Source organism: Podarcis pityusensis, assembly GCF_964106645.2.
Source record: "Podarcis pityusensis genome assembly, chromosome: 4".
Classification (NCBI taxonomy): Eukaryota; Metazoa; Chordata; class Lepidosauria; order Squamata; family Lacertidae; genus Podarcis; species Podarcis pityusensis.
In genome coordinates this window covers 26,745,515-26,766,524 of record NC_138027.1, presented here as the reverse complement: position 1 = coordinate 26,766,524, position 21,010 = coordinate 26,745,515, and the positions used below count along the sequence as shown (strand labels likewise).

General features: G+C 45.3%; 1 protein-coding gene across 3 annotated transcripts in view; it reads right to left on the bottom strand.

Moving 5' to 3' along the window:
* Window positions 1–2: 2 nt before the first annotated feature.
* MTUS2 (microtubule associated scaffold protein 2) overlaps window positions 3–21,010 on the bottom strand; it is a 307,230-nt gene continuing 286,222 nt past the window's right edge. For all 3 annotated transcript variants that reach the window (XM_081004039.1, XM_081004040.1, XM_081004038.1), the window contains 7 exons: window positions 14,092–14,306; window positions 12,717–12,822; window positions 8,937–9,010; window positions 8,181–8,279; window positions 7,609–7,728; window positions 6,234–6,331; window positions 3–2,882 (listed from right to left, as the gene is read on the bottom strand). In XM_081004039.1, the coding sequence (XP_080860165.1) occupies window positions 2,666–2,882; window positions 6,234–6,331; window positions 7,609–7,728; window positions 8,181–8,279; window positions 8,937–9,010; window positions 12,717–12,822; window positions 14,092–14,306 (929 nt within the window). In that variant the 3' untranslated portion in view covers window positions 3–2,665. The remainder of the gene's footprint in view (window positions 2,883–6,233; window positions 6,332–7,608; window positions 7,729–8,180; window positions 8,280–8,936; window positions 9,011–12,716; window positions 12,823–14,091; window positions 14,307–21,010) is intronic.

The window sequence follows — 21,010 nt, the reverse complement described above, 5'->3', positions numbered from 1 at the left end:
CCACCCATAGTGTGGCTTCGCTAGCTTATAAGTGGAGAGTAATACATAACTTACAGAGCAATGCAAGGTAAATGCAAATTTATCAACGCTGTGGTATAACATTGCTCACATGAGCTTGACAGTACAAGGTTCGCGACATAGCAAGGAAACAGGTGCTGTCTGTGTCTCAAGCGAGTGTGGTAAGGAAACCGGCTAAAATTATATCAGTGGGTCATTGTTGCAACTATCCTACTCTTGAGTTTGCAAGTTGCCCATTATGCGAAAACTAGTCCTGTCGTTTGTGATAAGTTAACGAACGTAGCATGAGCTAATCTAAGAAGATGTACTTGGTATCACAGTATCATGCAAGGTAGCTACAAAAATAAATTTCTCTAAAAAAGAAAGAAAGAAAGAAAGAAATCAACCTTGTTACTCTGTACATCATGGAATTGGGCCACAGATCTGTGGCTATTGGAAGGTGCTGGCTCGGCAAGCACAGCTGATGCCTAAGGCCTGCATCACAGGCAAGTCATCGACACAAGCACCAAGCAGACTCGCTGAACGAAGCACTTGTGTGGACATCAGGCAGACAGGCATTTGCCAGTCAGGGAGGTCCTCTGTGAGCTTTGTACACTAACTCCCTCCCTCTCTTCTCCTCGGTGTCCTTTTGGCACTCTGAGCTGCCCTGTATTTAAACGCTACAGAGGGACTTTGCAGATGAGTTGAGCCCTGGGCCTCCACTCGAGAACCAAAGTATCACATGGCTATCTAAAAACATTTCTTTGCTTAGATGATTCATGCTCCACATCTGTCCAACGCTACGTTCAACGCTTTCACAGTCTAAGTCTATAACAACTCTTTGACACACACGCTGGAACCCAACTCCTATCACACCAAAGACAAGAAGGGACACTGGCTGTGCCCTCTTAGTCTGTCTAGCTCATGTTTAGAAACCGTTTCAAGGTCTAATGCTATTGTGACTGCTATGCTACTCTCTAGGGAACCAGCCTACGTTCTAGCAGGCCTGACATCCAATATCGTGCTGCTACTAAATACACACCGGGTAGCAGGGTCGAGATGGCTGGAAAGAAGGCAGAGAGATATAACAATCCAGCAGTTTGGCCAGTACCAAAACACATAAACATGCCATTGAGTGCTGATAAAATGCCAAGTGTGCAGTGTTGATTGCTATTCTATGAACATGACGAGCCTGAGATGATGTGAGTTCTGGATCTGAGAGATGCGCTCCTTAGATCCTAGGCAACGTGGCGGAGGAGAGTGATAGCACGCTCTTGGCCACATTGCTTAGGAGGGGGGTAGGAGCAGCTCTCAGATTGCACACTCACTTAAAAATATTGCTGCCTCAAGCTGCTACTTGGGTCCACTGCACAGGTGAGTCGCCCCTGTGTAGAAGAAAGAGCCCAATTCCGTCATCAACAGAAGAGGGCAAACTGTGGGTGAAGACCAACAGAGACCATCTGCCTGCTGAGAATTGTGGGTTGGGAGGGCATTGTGGCACCCAGGTCCTTCCTACAGGCAACTGGTGCATCACTGTGATAACAGGATACTGGACTAGATGGGCCTAATCCCACAGGGCTCTTTTTTGTTACTTAGCACCCACATTTGCCTCTCTACTGAAGTACGCTAACTGAATTCACACATTCACTCTATGCTTCTGTGGTCACTCCCCCACCCCTTCTTAAAAAGGAGTTGGGAGGCGCAGGGTCTTGTACATTTAGCCTTGCTATTAATTCAGACTTTGAAAACATCGTGGAAAAGCACTTACTGCTGGGGTAAAATGGAGTCATCTTTATAAATAAACATAGGACTGCAACAATGGAGGCCTGCTTGCCTCTTCCGTATTTACAGCAGTGGTGAGTGTTCTGATTGTTACCTGGGAAGCGAGTGTCTGGCACTGATTAGAAAAGCAATTATTTTCGAAGGCAGTTAACTAGTTAAGAAATCAAGTCGCTGGTGTTTTGCTTTAGAAAACGTACCACTCAGTGGTCACTCGGAAGGTGCTTCTGTGTTTTTGTAACTTTCTTCTCGTTTGGGTAGAAATATTCCTGGGAAGTTTTGACCAAAAAATGGAAAAAAAGAAGCATTTAATTTCAGTATAACTCTTAGGCACAAGTTAGAAAACTGCTGACTCATGAAAATATATCAGCACTTTTTGTAGAATCCATTAATATAAAAAAATGCATTTCGGAACAGCTTCAGCTACATATGCAGAAGGTGTGCATGTGTGCCTGACATGTGCCTCACATTATGGGCATGGATGCCTGAGGGCATCCACACGTATCAGCAGCCACTCAACGCACAGAGCTATTCAAAACTCGAACTGGCAACTAACCTGAAATACTGCAGCGAAAAGTTCACTCGGGAGTGAACAATAAGAAGAGTTTTCCCTTGCTTTTGCTTCTAACCCTGGGAGATGTCCCCATGCGTCAGCTGGGATCCTGCTATTCTATGGCATCAGTGTAGCAAGTCCTAGGGACTCCCGACGCAGGAACCCACCAGAGGGCACTGCCTAGTCAAATACAGCTATGCATCTAGAGAGCATGTTGGTAGAGTCACGGATCCCAGGGATCTACTTCTACTGTGGTTAATACTTTCTTAGACGAGAACATTCAGTAGGCTGGGACATTGTCAGGGACAAGTCATCTGATACAGCTGCACGGGGTTGTCATCTTGGCACAGTGCTGACTTTAGCTGGGGTGGGAGGTCCTGACGAAGACCGATAAATATGGGTGGGCGATGTTGGCGACAGCTTAACTGGGCTCATGGGGTCCGACGTCTGAAGCTTCCACAGCAGCTCTTCATTAGTCCTACTTAGCCTCTTCTTTTCCTTGGATTCTTTTTCAACGTATTCCTGGAGATTAGCATTTTCTTCAGATAACTGCCTGGAGAGGGAAACAAGGCACGGTCAAGTCAAAATCAAAATTTCAGAATTGCGGCAAGTCCTCGTTGGATCCATTTTGTAAACTAAGGATTGGGAACCTGGTGCTCTCCAGGTGTCACTGGGCTCCCATCAGCTCCAACCAACGTGGCCGTCGGACAAAAGGGCAATGGGAGGCCAGCAGTGGCTGGAGGTCCACCAGTTTTCATCTATTTTGTAAACAGTTCTCACGTCTTGTTGAAAACTCTTTGCCTACATGATTTGGATACTTACCATCCCACTCCTTGGAAAGTGCAAAGAAAATAAAGTCTGCTGTTGCATGGCCTAATATAAATTGGACCTTTAGTGAATGGGAAAGAACCCCACCACCCAGGAATCAAAGATTTTCCTCAGTCTGTGTCGCTTGTCTTTAGACTGGTTCATTCACACATCCCTGCCCTTTGAACGTTTCACCATCAAGTGAATGAGGGATGAATGGGCCATCATGAATGGACCACATTCAGACAAAATTTTCATCACTTAGTATTTCCTCAAGCACAATGGGTTGTATTCAGTTGCATCCTTCCATTCATGGAGGGTTCTTGCTCCAGCAACGTCCTCCATGGATGGAAGGGGGAGGGAGCGGATTTTTGCAAATTCCCGTTTCCCTGCAGCCTGCTACACTACCTCCCATGCTGTTCTGAAGAGTTCCCCAACCATCTGGAGCAGATTTCTTGGGTGGAAGAGGGGTATCAGGAAAAAATGCTGCTCCTTCTCCCTTCATGGATGCTTCCATGGTTCCAATAGTCTTCCAGGCCACAACTGGATGCAGTCCAGTATCCCCCCCCCAAACAGAATTAGTTCACACATTCATCTGCCAATCAAGTGTGGAGAACTGGAGTCACAGTCATGCAGTTGTGAACTAGCCCCGAGCCATTCTAGAAGACAAGCAGAAATGGGTTCAGAAGCACAGGTGCAGGGCAAAACTGGGCATTTCTTAACAGAAGGGGACATAGTTCATTGGTAGAGAACATGCTTTGCGTGCAAAAGGCCCCCAGTGCAATCCCCTGCGCAGCCACTTAAAAGGCTCTCTGGAGGCAGGAATGGGAAACCCCCCGAGAGCCACTGCTAAACAGAGTAATGGACACGAGGATGAGGGATGCATTAATGGTGAAACACAGAGAAAGGCAACTTCCTATGTTCACCTCTTAAAACCCAGAAAAATCAATGCCACTAGTGACATGTAGGGATATCGAGACCCCAGAGCCTTTGCCTTCACTGAGATAGAAGAGAGTTGCAAGGTGATGCTCCGTGATACAAGAGCCTGTCAGACAGCATCCCTGCTCCTGAGACAGTAAGCAACCGATAGATTGCTAGAGGAGGAGAACTGGGAGTTAACACAGCCAAGTGGCAGTCTCTTCCAAGAGCCTTTTGAGCAGGGATGTGCCTTTGCTGACAAGCGTTTTTTACCCTTTCTCTTTTTTCTTATAATACCGATACCAGCATGTGCCCAAGGACAATTTGCTTTGGCAAGCAGAAGCAAAAAATAAATAGCCCTCTGACTGTTACCCTGCCTCTCTCCCGCATACAGTGCTGGGATTGTCTTTTTGCTGCGTCATCCGAGGCTGACGCCAACAGAAGAAAGAAACGGTCAGGTTACAGCAGAGACGAGCTTTGAAACATGGGGAAAGATAAGGCATAGGCCTCCTCGTCCACATGGGGGGGGGGGTGGAACCAGCAGGTGCTGTGTTTTACTGGCTCTCTGGGGACCAGTTCCTGCTGAGGCAGACGGGGTTCAGCAACTGCAGTGGGGCTTCAGAAAACAGAACAGCAAATATTATGCCACACTGAAGCAATACTTCCTGGTTTTTTTTTGGGGGGGGGTGTTGCAGCTGCCGTCTCTATTTGGCAGCATAGATCCAGTGATTTCTGATACACGTGTTTGCACAACTGGTTAGTTACTGGGCTATTCCTGAAGGGGGAGGTAGATGGGCAGGTCTCTTTCCTTTGTCTCTCCATCCCACATGATTACATTTTCTAACTGGAGCATCTAGCAAAGGGGCATTTTGCCTATTCAGGCTCATGCCCCAAGCTCCTTCAGGTACTGCAGGAATCTGTTGTATTTTTGCTATGAACGTGGTGCTCCTCCTGCATTTCTCCTCATCAGGTTCTCTGAATTTATGAATTCTGTGCAATGTCACGTGCTCTACACGCACTACCTTAAAAACAAGAATTCTGTATCAACATGCTGCAGGTTTGCACAAGAAACAGCCACAAAACGGACAAAAGCACCCATAAAATCAATGTGGTACATGGTTGAAGACTGCATGATAAGCCAGGCTCCGCCCCACAAATTGACAGGCGCCCACAGTGCTCTCAAGCGTGGCATTCTGTGTACAGTGCTAATGTTTTGCAGAGAAATCCATCCTTCTGCAAAGTGCCATAACTTGGAAGTGTACAGCTACAGGTTTCAGTATAACAGCTACTCCGATACCCAGAGGTTTTCAGCGTAGATGTTGAAGATCAACTGCTTGCAAACTAAACCTCGAGTCAGCCCTGATCCACGGTAAAGGGGGAGCGTTGCCAACTCCTAAGGAGGAAAGCTTTGTTTATGGAGGACTCTGTGTATGAGGCAGAGGGTTAATAACAACACGCAATACTATTCAGCACAATCCTAAGCACGCTTACTCAGAAGCAAGTCCCACTGTGTAAAGTGGGGCCCATCCCCCCAAAAAGTGTACATAGAATTGCCTCCGTAGTGTGTAGGAATCATTCCATATGGATTTTCTCAGGAATCCTAGCAACCCTGTAAGGGAGACTGGTGCCAGTATCAACGAGAGCAGAGTCTGAGAAACAGTGGTTTCAGGAAGATCACTTAGGATGCAGCCCTCTGCCCATTTGCTTGGTAGTAAGCCTTGCTGAATTCAGTTGGAGTTGCTTTACATAAGACTGTACTCCTAGTGAGTCCAAGGCAGTCCTGATTTGAATCAGGCATTTCCTGGTTCACAGCCCAGTCTCCATCAATGCAATCCTGTGCATGTCTGTTTGGAAGTTAAGTTCCACTGAGTTTAATGAGCCTTATTCCCAAATAAGTGTGCGTAGCCTTCTGGTACTTCAGAAATAAGTAAGTTTAACAAGTTCCTTGCATTGCTATGATTCTACAAAGCAGCCTCCCCCCTCCTTTTTTTGGACTAGATTTCCCATCAGCCCCAGCTAGCATGGCTAATGGTCAGGACTGATGGGAACTGTAGCCCAGAACATCTGAATGGTACCAGGCTGCTGCAAATAGACACAGAGTGAGCACACACACATACACAAAGATGTGAACTGAAAACTGCTTGAAATGCCAAGCTGGGGAGCAAACGTCTAGACAGACCTTGTCACCACAGTGTTCTGATCAATCCTGACTCTGAGATCCTCATTTTGCTGCTGGAGCACCTGAATTTTTTCTTCTAATATTAAGTTCTTTTCAGCCTGCAATATAGGAGGGACAGCTTTAAATATATGTAGCAATTGCAGCAGTAAAATAATAATAATAATAATAATAATAATAATAATAATAATAATGCAGTATTGTACCAATTCATTGCAGCAGAAGTGGCAGCACAGATTGGATGGTACTGATGGGTTGTAAACACACAGGAACTCACCTGCATGATAAACAGCCTGATCCCAGAGGGTGTTGCTGTGTTTCTCCACTTGGGAGAAACACACCTGGTTTTAATTAAGAGTGCCTAGCCGAGAAACAATCTATGCATGTATCTGCTTTAGCAAGGGTTTAACTGCTAGTCTTCCTTCCCTACACTTTTGTCACCTCAGACCGTTTCTTCTTCTTGGTCAAAGGACTACATTCCCTCTGGGGCGATTTGTCAGGGGCCGCATGCTGGCAGCGGGTCAGGATGGAACCAGTGGGGGTGGGGCCAAAGCCCTAATGAGCATGCTCAGCGGGCAATAAATGCTGATTGACTGGTTGGGAAAAAGAAATCTGGAATTACAGGTGGGTGGGATTGAATGGAGTTTCCTGGGAGAGGTCATGGCTGGCTGGCTCCCGAACACAGCCATTCTACAGTGCAGTATTTTGTTGTGTGATTTGGAAATGGAAACTCTAGAATGCATGCAGGGATTAATTTTACCCCTGACTTGATGTTAACATACTGTAATATTTACTGTAGCTACTGTCTTGCACTGGGCTATCACATTATAAAATGGAGTTCCTGCCTCCCCAAATCCTACTGTCTCTTAGCCAAGAGTGGCTTTGAACAGAGGGAAAGGGTGAGAGGTGAAATGGAAATTTAAAAAGTAAGATTCCTTCCCATTTCAAATATACCATATAGGAACATCTTAATTTCTGCACTGCTTCTTAATTTTTATGGTGTGAACTGCCCTGAGATTATGGATGAAGGGTGGTATACAAATTTTTAATAAATAATAATAATAATTCCTTCCCCCTTCCCAGTTTGCATCTCTAAAATGACCACATTCCAAACCAGAGTTGCCTGCTTAAACAGATTGTGCTAGCTTGTGATTCTAATGCAGGAACAGGGAACTTGCCCTCCAGAAGTTACTGGACTACAACTCCCATCATCCCTGACCTTTGGCCAAATTGGTTGAGGCTGATGGGACATAAAGTCCAACAACATTTGGAGAGCCACAGGTTCCCTTGTCCCTCCTCTGATGGATACACAAGCTTTTGTGCCTTTTCACTCCCTTGTGTATTGCTTTCTAAAGAGAGACAAAAGCCAAGGGCTCACCAGCCTCTCTAGCTCTATGATCCTCTTCTCCTGTTGATGAATGAGTAGATTCTTCATTTCCAAGACCTGCTTCAGGCTACTCATGTCTTCCTCTAAATGCTGGTATGGAGCCATTGCAATCTGAGGCGAAGGAGAATTGACAGTAAAGAAAAAGAAGCAGAGGACTTACCCAGGAGAGATGGGAGACTCTCCTCATCCACTCTAGGAGGAAGGCTTTCTGGAGGCTTCCAGAACCTTCAGTATGAGGAGGAGCCCTCCCAATTTTGGAGACCCCAATAGCTGAAGAACAAACGCAATCCCTCTCCCTTAATTTCAAAATCTAACCAAAGCAGGTTAAACAGAAAAGGAAGGTACAACGACTGGGCCTAAAGTCACCCCTAGGCCAGGTTATTCCAGCTGTGTGAAAACCTCAGCCTTCCCTCATGGGGCTGAGCGTGAGGCAGTCCATGATGGGCCAGGATCTGCAGAACACTTTCTGAAGACGTTTACTGGAAGTAAGAGTAGCGATGAAAGGGGAACTCTCTTGTTCTTATGAGTCACACTAAGTTCCATAAAAGCAAATCTCATGTTACCTCTAGTTGCTCTTCTGTGTTTTTCTTTAATGCCTCTTCAAATCGTTTTGCCTTGTCCTTCAGAGACTGGCTCTGAAAAGTGAGGGTGTCAACCTGGTCCTGTAATCAAGTGCAAACACAGTTGCCTGTGACGCTTTTACTCGATGCAAGACAAACCATTTAGGCGGTGGCCCTGATGCAGAGAAAGCCAGCCAGCCACAAGTCCTACTGAATTGGCGGGAATAAAATTAGTCATGACTAAGGTCACACCCACACTATACATGTAAAGCGCACTTACCACTTTAACAGTCAGGGCTTACCCCAAAGAATCATGGGGGCTGTAGTTTGCTAAGCATGCTGAGAGTTGTTTGGAGACTCCTATCTCCCTCACAGAACTACAATTCTCAAAGAACCCTGGAAAGATGGATTGACTGTTAAACTGGGAACTGCAGCTCTGGAGGGGAACATGGGCCTCCTAACAACTCACAGCACCCTTAACAAACTACAGCTCCCAGGATTCTTTGGGGAAAGCCATGGCTGCTAGGGCAGATCCACACCATACATTTACAGCACACCCCAATACACATTTGAAGCATGTGACTTCCCTCAAAGACTCCACAGAACTGTGGTTTGTTAAGGCTGCTGGGAATTGTAGCTCTGTAAGGTGGAAACTACACCTCCCAGGATTTGTTGAGGGGAAGTCACGTGTGTTGGATGTGCTTTAAGTAGATCCTTTTGACAAATGATAAGGTTTTGTATGTCGAAAGTGATACTAACCTGGAGTGACAGACGTAGCTTCTCAAAATTCTCTTCCAGTTCTCTTTTTTCCAGTTCATGTGCAGACTTTAGTTCTGGGAAGGAATTAAAAAATGTCACATTGAACCATTGTGACACATCCATTACTCACAATCCTTGGGCAGTAGTGGATGACATGAGTGGGGGCACTGTCGTTTATCTCATCGCCACCCAATCGCGACATGGATGCTTATTGGGAGGTAGAGAGGGAGGGACAAGGCAGCATTGAGAACGGCATGGTGCAAACACAACGGCAGAGCCAATTTTACGCTCCCACTGGTGGGTTTGTGCTGCACTGACCTCACCGCCACCTTGCTCCTCTACCTCCCAGTAAATAGTGGAAATCCGACCAACTGGAAATGAGGTCATTAGTGTTGCATCAACACACCCAATGTCAGCGACAGTCCTTCAGTCTCAGCTAGGCTCAGCTTTGCTGCAGTCCAACTGCCACATGCCTTGCTCAGCCCCGTACGATGTCCAGGCCAAGGGATGTCCAAACTTTTTTGGCGTTTAAATACGAGACGGTGTGCTCTTCTAGTCTGAACTACAATGTGCATATATGGTCTCTCTTACTCTGTGAGTTGATGTGGCTTTGCCTCCGGGCTACTGATTTATTGTTTAGGCCACAACACACCATACATTTAAAGGACTTTAAAGAGCCATGGCTTCCCCCCCATGGAATCTTGGGAGATACAGTTTGTTAAGGGCACTGAGAGTTGTTAGGAGACCCTTATATTCCCATTAAAGGTAAAGGTAAAGGGACCCCTGACCATTAGGTCCAGTTGTGGACGACTCTGGGGTTGCAGCGCTCATCTCGCTTTATTGGCCAAGGGAGCCGGCGTCCAGCTTCCGGGTCATGTGGCCAGCATGACTAAGCCGCTTCTGGTGAACCAGAGCAGCGCACGGAAACGCCGTTTACCTTCCCACCGGATCGGTATCTATTTATCTACTTGCACTTTGGCGTGCTTTCAAACTGCTAGGTTGGCAGGAGCAGGGACCGAGCAACGGGAGCTCACCCTCTTGTGGGGATTCGAACGGCTGACCTTCTGATCGGCAAGCCCTAGGCTCTGTGGTTTAACCCACAGCGCCACCTGCGTTCCATTATATTCCCGTTACAGAGCTGCAATTCCCAGAGCTCCTTGTGAAGAGCGAGCAATTATCAAATCACTCTGAGAATGGTAGCTTTGTGAGGGAAATAAAACCCTCCTAACAACTCTCAGTACCCCTAACAAATTACGACTCCCAGAAATCTTTGGGGAGAAGCTCTGAGTGTTTAAGGTGGTATCACAGCACTTGACATGTATGGTGTGGAAGATCTAGCAGAAAGGACTAGCAGGAGAATCAGGCACTGGCTCTAGCAACAGAGTGGCCAGATGTGGGGGAAAATACAGAAGACTATATATTTAAGATAGGGCTGGACAACCTCAGTCCCAGGGGGCCAGATGTGCCCCCCTGGCCTTGCTCTCCACCCTCCATGACTGATTTTGCCTGACTGGAATTTGTCCTTGAATGGGAAAGATGCCTCTTACCTGCTTGGATGGGGGATGACAAGATGTGGATCCCTACTTTTTAAATAAAGCTGTAGTAGTTACAGAAACAGCTCTTGTTTTGTACAGCTGCTCCCTGAACAACCCTCAATTCACACTAAATTTAGGAGAAGTCTCTGTTGTGTGCCCATTCCAAAGGCTGCATGGCAGGGACTATGGGAAACTCTTCTTCAACCAATTTTATTATGGATATGAAATTTTAGTTGGCCCTGTAGTAATCTATGGTTTAATAGCCCAAGGAACTGGTATGGAGAGCGTGTTAAAATTTAATAGCCCAACTAATTGCTCTGAAACAGCGACTCCATAAATAAATCCTATTCACCAATCAGCTGTTTCAGTGACAATTTCATCCACGAGAGGGGGCCCTAGGCCTGCAAGGAACTCTCACATGGTCCGAAAGCAGCATTTCAGGGATTCCTTCACTGTAAAATATAACCCAAAACACCTTACACAAAGGGGCAGTGGGTGGGTGGGAATTGTTCATGAATATAGTGATAATCCAAATCCATGATAGAGATTAACTGTAAAATGCCTGCAACACGCATACATGCAGAATTTTATTTGTTTGCCACCTTTCCACAGTTCAAACCATGCTCAAGGCGGCTTACAACATGAAAAATGTGCATAGCTGTAACGTAACAAAAGTTGTGATAAACAATAAACAAATCATTTAAAAATGCACAACCAAACTAAACAATTTCTACATAAATCACAAGATTTAAATAAAGATACAGGGGGGAAGCCAACAGCAACCACTCCCTGCCAACAAAACTCCCTAAACAACCCCTAGCCCTAGTGGATTACCACTTGTAAAATGTTAATATAAATCGTGGCTATGCTGCCTGAATAATGAGAAGTTTAGCAGATACTTAATCAGCAGGATTACATTTTCTCAAATTCCCTGCCTTTAACTCTGCCCTGTCCACCTTAAGGAGATGGCAGATCTACTAGGCAGAGAAGGAGGCTGTTGTCACAATAAACCAACAAAGGCGCCTTAGCAGCTTGGCATCTTCCTTAGTCAGTGATAGTAGGGGCCATAGCTCAGTGACAACACAGAAGCCTTGCATGCAGAAGGTCACAGGTTTCTGGCACCAGCAATTTAAAGGGATCTGGAGAGGGGTTGTTGGGAGCGACTGCTACACATTTGGGCTGGTGGGGCATTGGGCAATGCAGAATCAGGAATAACAAACTGACCACAACGTAAGCAGCAAAAAATAAAATTAAACATTTAAACATCAGAGGGACTGCAATGTTCTGACTGATAGGTTAGTGCCCAAACCATTCATAGTATGACTTCAAAGCAGGGGCAGGTTGGGAACAGAGCAAGTAATGAAGATAGTCCCACTGACTTCAATGGTGTTTACTCCAGGAAAGTGCATCTATAGAATCACAGGAAAACTTAAATTGGGGGTAGAGGGCAGGGATATGCAATGTACAGGGGAGGGGAGACGGATCAAAATGTAGCTTAATGCCTCTAGTTCACTGCCGTTAAGGCACTTAAGAGGAAGCGAACTTTCAATTTTGTATTCAAAACAGATCAGAACTTACATTATGTTTGAAAGCAAGCAACAAAAATATCTGAAAAGTTTGCAGCTGCTCAAATGCTTGTATTCAGGAAAATATAGTGTCCTGCCCCAATTACATGACTGCTCTGGCTGACAAGCAGCACTGACTCCGCCGTCAGGAGGGCAGCAGCAAAGCGAAGCCCCCCTCAATAGCGTGCTCATTTATTTTATTTGTGCACTTTCTCTTATCAGATATGGCCCAAAGCAGCTTACAAATAAAACATAAAGGTATAAAGCTGAAGGAAAACAAAGGATAGAATAAAGAAAATCCCCATCCAACAGGAATTATGCAATCTTGATAGCATAACAATGAGTAGATGTCAGCCGAATCCAATCAAAACATAGCAGGATCAGATAAAGCCAAGTTATAACCTGACACTGGACAGTATATAGTGGGGGGGGGGCTGGTTGACCCCCTCTGGAGAGGTCATTTCGTAGAGTCAGGGTGCTGCTACTGAGAAGGCCCTGCTCCTACTGGACACCTGGCAAACTCCATTCAGTGATGGCGCCTGGAGCAAGGACTCAACTGTTGAAGGAATGCGTACAGTATCAACATGGTCCTTAAGAACATATGATTATCTGTATCCTGCTTTGCTAAGCAGACTTCTTCACAAGTTCATATCTCTAAGTCCGGGAGAACAGAGTATTACCTTGAACTTTGCGCTCATATTCATCCTGAAGCACTGCAATAGCAACTGCTTGACTGTTTTCCATCTCCATCACCGCTGCTTCCTGAGTTGTTGTAATGTCTTCCACCTGTTCAAAGAGCAAAGCCGTACAGATAAAGCTAGCGTAGATGGCTCCAAAAGGAGGTTACACAAATTCATGGAGGGCAAGGCTACCAAGGTCTATGAGCCATGATGTCTATATGCGATCTCTAGTTTCAGAGACATTGTGACCGTGAATGAATACAAGATTCTGGGGAGCAACACTGGGGGACAGCTCCTGCTTCGCCCCAGTGTGGAAGCATCTCAGGGGCACCAGAGTTTAGTTCAGAGATGGGGAACCAGAGATGGGGAACATCTCCAGATGTTGTTGGACTACAACTTTCATCTTCCCTGTGTCAGCATCGCCCTAGAGCCAGTGCACCAACTGGACTCTTGCACCTCAACCCCGACTGGGCTGGGCGAGCTGGGTAGCACCGCCAGAGACCTCCTTTCTCACAGGAACAGGTCACAGTGCTGTGGACTCACAGCTTAGAGCTGAGAGCACCGGATTCACTGTCTCAATAATACAGTCGTTGCGCAGCAGAGTTTTGCAGAGTCTTGCAGAGTATAAACCACTCGGAGAGCAGCTCTGTAGAATATCTTCCTTTTATTCTATAACTACAACTATGGTACAAAACTATATACAGAGCTAAATATTCTAAGCATAAATCAATGCTACACTGAGAGTCTGCAGCTGCTCTTAGCAGCAATCTTATCTCTAGGATCTCTAACACTCTCACTCTCTCCGATACACTGACTGACTGACTCTCTCTCTCACACACACACAGATATGTTGCTGGGCAGAATAAGTAGATAGGCAGGACACGCCTCCTTCTCTCTGGAGAGTCAGCAGAGACCATCAGGAGATGATCAGGAGATTCTTGTGTATGGGAGGGGTGAAATCTCCTCACCCTGACCATTGGCCATGCTCTCATCAGCCCCAGAACCACAACAACATCTGGAGGAGAACACATTCCCCATCCCTAGTTTATATGCCACTTTCCCATGGTGGACCTTGCTCAAAACAGTTCTCAATAAATGTCAAGATTCAAATGCAGATTTCCCCAGTGCTATTCAGTGCCCCACCCACCACTGGAATGTGGCCCTCAGAAGTCTGCAGAGAAGGGAATTTGGCCCTCCAGCAGAAAAAGATTCCCCACTCCTGGTGTATGTGATGGAGGCTGATGGCAGGAGGAAGGGAAGCTACTCTAAGGGAAACCAACAATCAAATCAGGGACGTGCATAGATTTGACTTTATCACACACCTGTAGTCACAGTCACTGCCAAGAGGACATACAACTCGCAGAGCATGACTGACCTGCTCTTGGTGCTGGCTCTTGATCCTGATGAGTTGCGCCTTGTGATCCTCTTGCAATTGCTCTATTTCGGCACTGTACTGTAACTGCAGCCGCTCTTCGAGCGCACGGAGCTCCTCCTGCTGCTCCCAACCGAGCGTCCTCAACTTGCCCTCAAACTTCTTTTCCAGCTCCTCCTTCTCTTTTTGTAATTTCTCATATCTTGCTGCATTGAGGGCTACAGAGAGAAGAACCGTTCGTTGAGATGTGACAGAGGAGCTAGAGCGTATCCAACTTCCTGCATCTCCACTACAGAAATTCTGCTTGGCCTGAAGAATTTCAGACCCACAACACTGAAACCGGCCCATGAGCTACGTATGGTGGAACACGAGGATTAATAAATGCCCTGATTTTGCCAGCTGCCCTGGGATGGCAAGGAAGGGCCCACACTGAATTCCAGGACCCTCCTGGAGGATAACCCTTGCTGAGAGATGGGATTTCGAGGAGAAAGGGAGCACTGCATGTTGGCCATGAAGCTCAATGGGTTGCCTTGAGCAACATTCTTTCAGGTAAGTACACAGGTATGTTGGGATAGCTAACTGTGGTAGGAATTATAAAGCACTTTTGTGCAGTGAAAAGTTTTAGTATAACAGCTGTACAAAGAAAAAGAATCAACAGCTACATACAAAAGCAAACAAAAGTTATTATGTTTTGAAAAGATGCCCATACTTTCACTTAATGCAGCAAAAAAGAGAAACTGAGGCAAATGCAAGGGGGACGGGTGAGCAGAGCAGGAAGCAAAGATGTATGGGGGGGGTTAATACCCAATGAGTTTTGGATGTCTCGGGTCTTTCATCAGGTAGTTTCAAAGGCAGAAGTTCAATCTTTAGTTATATTTTGTTTTCTCTTCTCCCTCACATTCCCTCCAAATCTGCTCTGGGGTGGATTCTGAGGGTGCATGGAGGGCTGAAGGGGACAGGATGATAATAATAATAATAATAATAATAATAATAATAATAATAATAATAATAATTTATTTGTACCCCACCCATCTGGCTGGGTTTCCCCAGCCACTCTGGGCGGCTTCCAACGAAGATTAAAAATACATTAAAATGTCACACATGAAAAACTTCCCTGAACAGGGCTGCCTTAAGATGTCTTCTGAATGTCAGGTAGTTGTTTATTGCTTTGACATCTCGTGGGAGGGTGTTCCACAGGGCGGGCGCCACTACGGAGAAGTCCCTCTGCCTGGTTCCCTGTAGCTTTGCTTCTCGCAGTGAGGGAACCGCCAGAAGGCCCTCGGCGCTGGACCTCAGCGTCCAGGCAGAACGATGGGGGTGGAGAGGAAGAGGAAGATCTGTTGCATGCACAGAAGTCCGTTGCACCAGCCAAACCCCATGCATTTTGTTGAATTAACTAGGTGTTTTGAACTGTAGGGTTACTACTACTGAGATATGCCACTTAGCTGGATGGAGCCTTAGATTCCTACCTTTTTTAAAAAAAGAAAACCACCACCACCCTGATCTCTCAGGTTGAAACATCAACAGGAAATTTAAAGATGGGGAAAATATGAGAGAGAGGAAACAGCTGCGTTTCAATTGTATAGGAATGCTCCAGTCCCTCTTTATCTTGTAAAGGGAAGGAGAGAGGAGGAGAGACTACAGCACAGCAGAACAATGGGGAATGCTGTCAGGAAGCATGTGAATCATTGCAGAAAGATCTCTCCTATCATCCAGGGATGGTAACTAGGGTGAAAACCTAAGAGAGTTGCACAGGTAGGGTTTAGCATGTTCTAAAAAAGTATAAATTTTTGTACAGTGCAGAATTCAGCATTCTGAGGATCTTTATCTATTGTTATGCATTTGTGTGTTTCTTGGTCCCCCTAAATTCCTGGGTCTAATGGGTGTCAGAGTTTAATCAATCCTTGGAGTATTAAGATGGGTTGCCAGATGCTGGATATAGCAAAGTGTCAAAATACAGGCCAAACCACTTTTTCTGTGCCTAAGAAATTGCCCAGGAGAAGAAGATTAGTAGGGGACAAAGACAGGGAGATGGGCTATTAGCAAAACAAAGACTCTATGCCCGCCAGCAAATGGGGGAAGCCCATCCTTGAGCCCTGAGATATTGTACAAAAGGAGAGCAGTTGGTTTAGGATTTCAGTTTGCTGTGGCGTGATTGAAGGGAAAAGGTGTCAGTCTGTTAAACGCGGCAAGCTGGAGAGGGGAAGTCAGAGGGCAATGTGGGCTGACAGTTTGAATCAGAGCCTGCAGTAATGGGAGAAACGGGACCCTCTGGGAGTGCAATGCTTTGAGCTCCTCAGTCGTAGGCTTGGGCTGTAAATATGTGTAAATAAAGCATATATCATAAAGACACCACAACCTCCATTGCGCTTCATTTCCAAAGGAAGCACAAACCCGGGGTAAGTGCCTGGGCCCTGGAATATCACACCGCTCAGGGTTTGGGGTGGCATGTGTGTGTGTATATATATATATATATATATACACACACACACACACACACACACACACACAAGCAAATACACACATATATTACCAGGGCTTTTTTGGTCACAGTATGGAGTGCTGGCACTTCCTTTTTCTGCTGTCCACAGCAGCCATTTTGTGCTTGATGTGTGAGTACCAACACCATTTAAAAAAAAAATCCAAAAAAGCATTTCATCTAACTGTTCACAGCCTAATGATCTAGGAATGGAGATATGAAGATTGGCTGCACTTGTCTGGCATCCTTTTCAATTTGGGTCTGTCATTCTTATGGCTACTGACTTGTGCAGTGATGTCAAGCAGGGAGACATAGATTCCCCCCTGCACCTTTTGAATTCTTTTGTAAAGCATCGCTGCTCAGTGACTCTCCTGCTAAATGCATTTGGTTCACTTGTGTTCTGCTTGCTCTCTCAAACTTTTTGCAGGCTCAGTGTCAAGATGGGGCATCCTAGTAGGGCAACCACCTACATATTGTCCAAAAAGGTCCCCCTTTGCATCACCAAAAAAGGAGAGTTGCATCCAAATGACATATGCTAATTTATATGCAGAGATGCAAATTTAGAAGAAACTACAGTCGTACCTTGGAAGTCGAACGGAATCCGTTCTGGAAGTCCATTTGACTTCCAAAATGTTCAAAAACCAAAGTGCAGAAGCCCCATCGGACATTCGGGTTCCAAAAATAGTTCGCAAACCGGAACACTCACTTCCAGGTTTGCGGCATTCAGGAGTCAAAACGTTCGACTCACAAGGTGTTCGAAAACCAAGGTACAACTGTACTGGAATTTAAACAGAATGCAATACCTCACCCCCCTGGCAGGGTAGACGTTGACCAGCTAACGTATGGGCCTGCTGAATCTGCGACCTGCTCAGACATAGCTGCTGGGCCCAGCGAGGCTCACCTCTGATGCCTGGACCCTTGTTTTAAACAGCTAGTACTTCTGGGAGCTGCCACTGAAATTTCCCACAATGCCCCTGACATCATGTCACTCTGGGGCATTGTGGGAAATTAAAATAGTGACTCCTGGAATTGCTGCTGCTGAACCTAGAAGCGACCCACTCTGACAGCAATTTGGACTCCTTCTTTCGAACTGTGCTGTCATTTGCCGGGTCTAAGCAAACAGAATGAATGTTGCTCTCATGTCATCTGGTCTAGCATAGTCTTACTAGGCATAGCTGTCAACTTTTCCCTTTCCTTGCGAGGAATCCTATTCGGAATAAGGGAATTTCCCTTATGTTATGTTAGCTATGTTAGGTCACATCCACACCAGTGCTTTTTCCCCCTGGGTGTACAAAAACACTGGTTAAAAATATGGCACTTACTGTAACAACTTCATGGTGAGTACCAACACCTTTCTTTCTAGAAGAAAAGCACTGATCCACACCATACATTTAAAGCGCTCTTATACCACTATAACAGTCATGGCTTCCCCCAAAGAATCTTGGGAGCTGTAGTTTGTTAAGAATGCTGAGGATTGTTAGGAGTCCAATACAGTGGTACCTCGGGTTAAGTACTTAATTCGTTCCGGAGGTCCATTCTTAACTTGAAACTGTTCTTAACCTGAGGTACCACCTTAGCTAATGGGGCCTCCTGCTGCTGCTGTGCCGCCGGAGCATGATTTCTGTTCTCATCCTGAAGCAAAGTTCTTAACCCGAGGTACTATTTCTGGGTTAGCGGAGTCTGTAACCTGAAGCGTATGTAACCTGAAGCATATGTAACCCAAGGTACCACTGTATTCCTCTCACAGAACCTGTTCATGCACAATATGTTCTAGATGTTTTAATTGTTTTGTGTGTGTGTTTGCCACCCATGGCTCCTTTGGGAGGAAGGGTAGTTTATAAATCTAAAAAACAAACAAATGACCCTAGTGAACAATATGTGGCAGAGGAGGAATGGAAAGCACATGAATCTCAAGATCACCACATCTTGTACACGTAATGCTAAACCATGGTTTTGTGTTCTGTTTTAACCAGGCCAGTGGCTTGCCTAATGAGCTTCATGGTTGAGTGGGGATTTGAATCTGGGTTCCTTCATTCTTAGTCAGAAACTCTAAGCATTATACCACACAAATCTTGCCCACCAACGAGAACTAATAGTATCTGCTTTGCCTGGTCATTTTCTCAAGTTTCGATTTTTAACATTTGTTTTCAGTTTCCATACTCATTTTGAATTATTTTGTAATTTTGCTGCATGACCACTTAGTGCTACCTACTATATTGCCTTCCATTGTGGCACAGAACTATCCGAATCCAAGCAAAACCCAGCTCAAACTCAGAAATGGGGATTCATCATAATTGAAACCTACTCAAGCTTTAAATTGATCCTGTAATGAAACCTGTCTTTCAACTATCATTCTAATGAGACTGGCACATGGTAGGATGTGATAATCCAAAGATACTCACTGAAGTATGCAAACCAATGACCAACACACAGAGACTTTACAGAAAGAATAGATGCTACTATATTGCACATATGTAAGATTTATTTTTTTTGCCAGTTTCTGCAAAAGCATTTCTCATGTGCAAACCATAAGTCACCCTATGCATGAATAAGGATTTTAGTGGAGCCAAAATTGGACCATCCACATACAAGAGGGAGGTATCGACTGGCTCAGGAAAACCTCAAAGTTTGCAGAACTCTGTCTTTTTTAAAAAAATGAATGAGGAGGAGCTTCAAAACAACCCAATGAGGAATGAGCATGGCCATGGATTGTTGACTTTCTAGGGAGAATGAAAAATGGAAGAAAGGAAATGGAATGGAGCATCTTGGAAAATGGTATGGCTGGAACTCTGAACAGGAACACTTCATCCTTCAAAATTTTGTTGCATGTCTCACTTAAAAAATAATAATGCAAGGGAACAGTTGAACAGAAAGCTGACCAATTTTTTCCCCATGCACAGAGACCTGGCATTCATTCCTAAATTACAGAAAACCACCCAATCTAGAATGGGAGATCTGCACACAAACCAGAATTTGTTGCTTCTAAGACACTTTTATGGCATGCAAGATACTTCTAGGACTCTACATTTAACTGAAAAGACAAAGTGGGTATCCAGCCTCCATGAATGCAGACCTAAAGCTGGACATGTGATTGTTCCATGTTTAAAGAAGGAAACAAAGCCTCATGTAGAAATGAAGCCCTTCCAACTCCTATCATTTAAATATCTGCGCATCGTGATTACCCAAGAGCCAGCTCATAGTTTTCACATTTAAGGTCACCAAATAAGTGCAGCAGGCCTACCATCTGTAGTTCTGCATCTGTCACGTTCAAGAAAATAATATGCAAATGGTTATAAACATGAAATTAAGTATGCAAGCAACCCCCTGGATTATGTTACATGTTTGGTGTGCCTGTCATTATTGAACGAGATGCTTTATCGCTACTTCGTAGAATGGAAAGGTAACTACAGCCACCAGCCCAGCAGTTGACTCTGCAATTTAAATATTTGCTAGCTGCCAATGCCAGACTGTTCAATGCAACCCTGCTCATGAGCTTAATGAAGTGGAGAGAATTAAAACTCTCAGCCAAGAACAAGTGCATGACTCCCATGAAAAGCTCAACAGCTACAGGAAACCCCACCAGTGACCAGCGCAGCTATCAAGAGAGTGCCAAGATATTCTTTTATTTCCATGGAAGTTTCACTTTTGACTTACAGGCTGGGTGTGATTTTCATAGGAAATGACATTTACTGGACGGAGAAGCGGCTGCAGGTTAAATAGCAGCACTTGCTGTCACAATGTTTTCCCAGCACTAAGCTGATGCTATTTCCCTCTGCGTCCGACCTACGGGTGAAGGCCAATCAAAGTGCATTTCTGTTTTTAATGGGAGGAAAAGAAAATGCCATCAGTGGAATGTCACTTCTGTCCCCATTGAATGGAAGAGAGGCAATGGGGAAGCCCAAACGGCAGGTGAGCTTCTGCATCCAAGCCCTTTCTCCTCAAAAGGAGCAACCACAGTGATTCTTCCACAGTTTATCAGCCCAAGTGAAGCTTCATTCATTCGTTTGATTCTGTAAGTGGGATTGTTATGGGCCAGTTCTATCATTAGGCTGAGTGTAAAAATATGTAAAAATATTAGGTTCCAGTCAACTAACTTTACTCCGAGTAAATCCATTTAAATGAATGACCATGACTAACTTATGCCCATTAATTTCAATGGGCCTACTCTGAGTAAAATGTAGTTGATGATGATGAGTTTTTAAATTAACTATCTGCCCTTCACCCCCGGGCCAGTGTATCCCATTTCACCACTGCTGCCTGCCCTCTACTGCTGGCAGAAAAGCAGTAACTCTCACACTCAAAGATCTTACAAGATTCCAGGACATTTCATTGTTGCCGGCGCCACTTCTCCGCTAGTGGTGGAGGCTGAGGGTGCCACCGCAGGGGTTTCCGCCACCTGAGCCAATGGCTTCATTCTGCCTAATGGCTGGGTCAGCCCTGCTT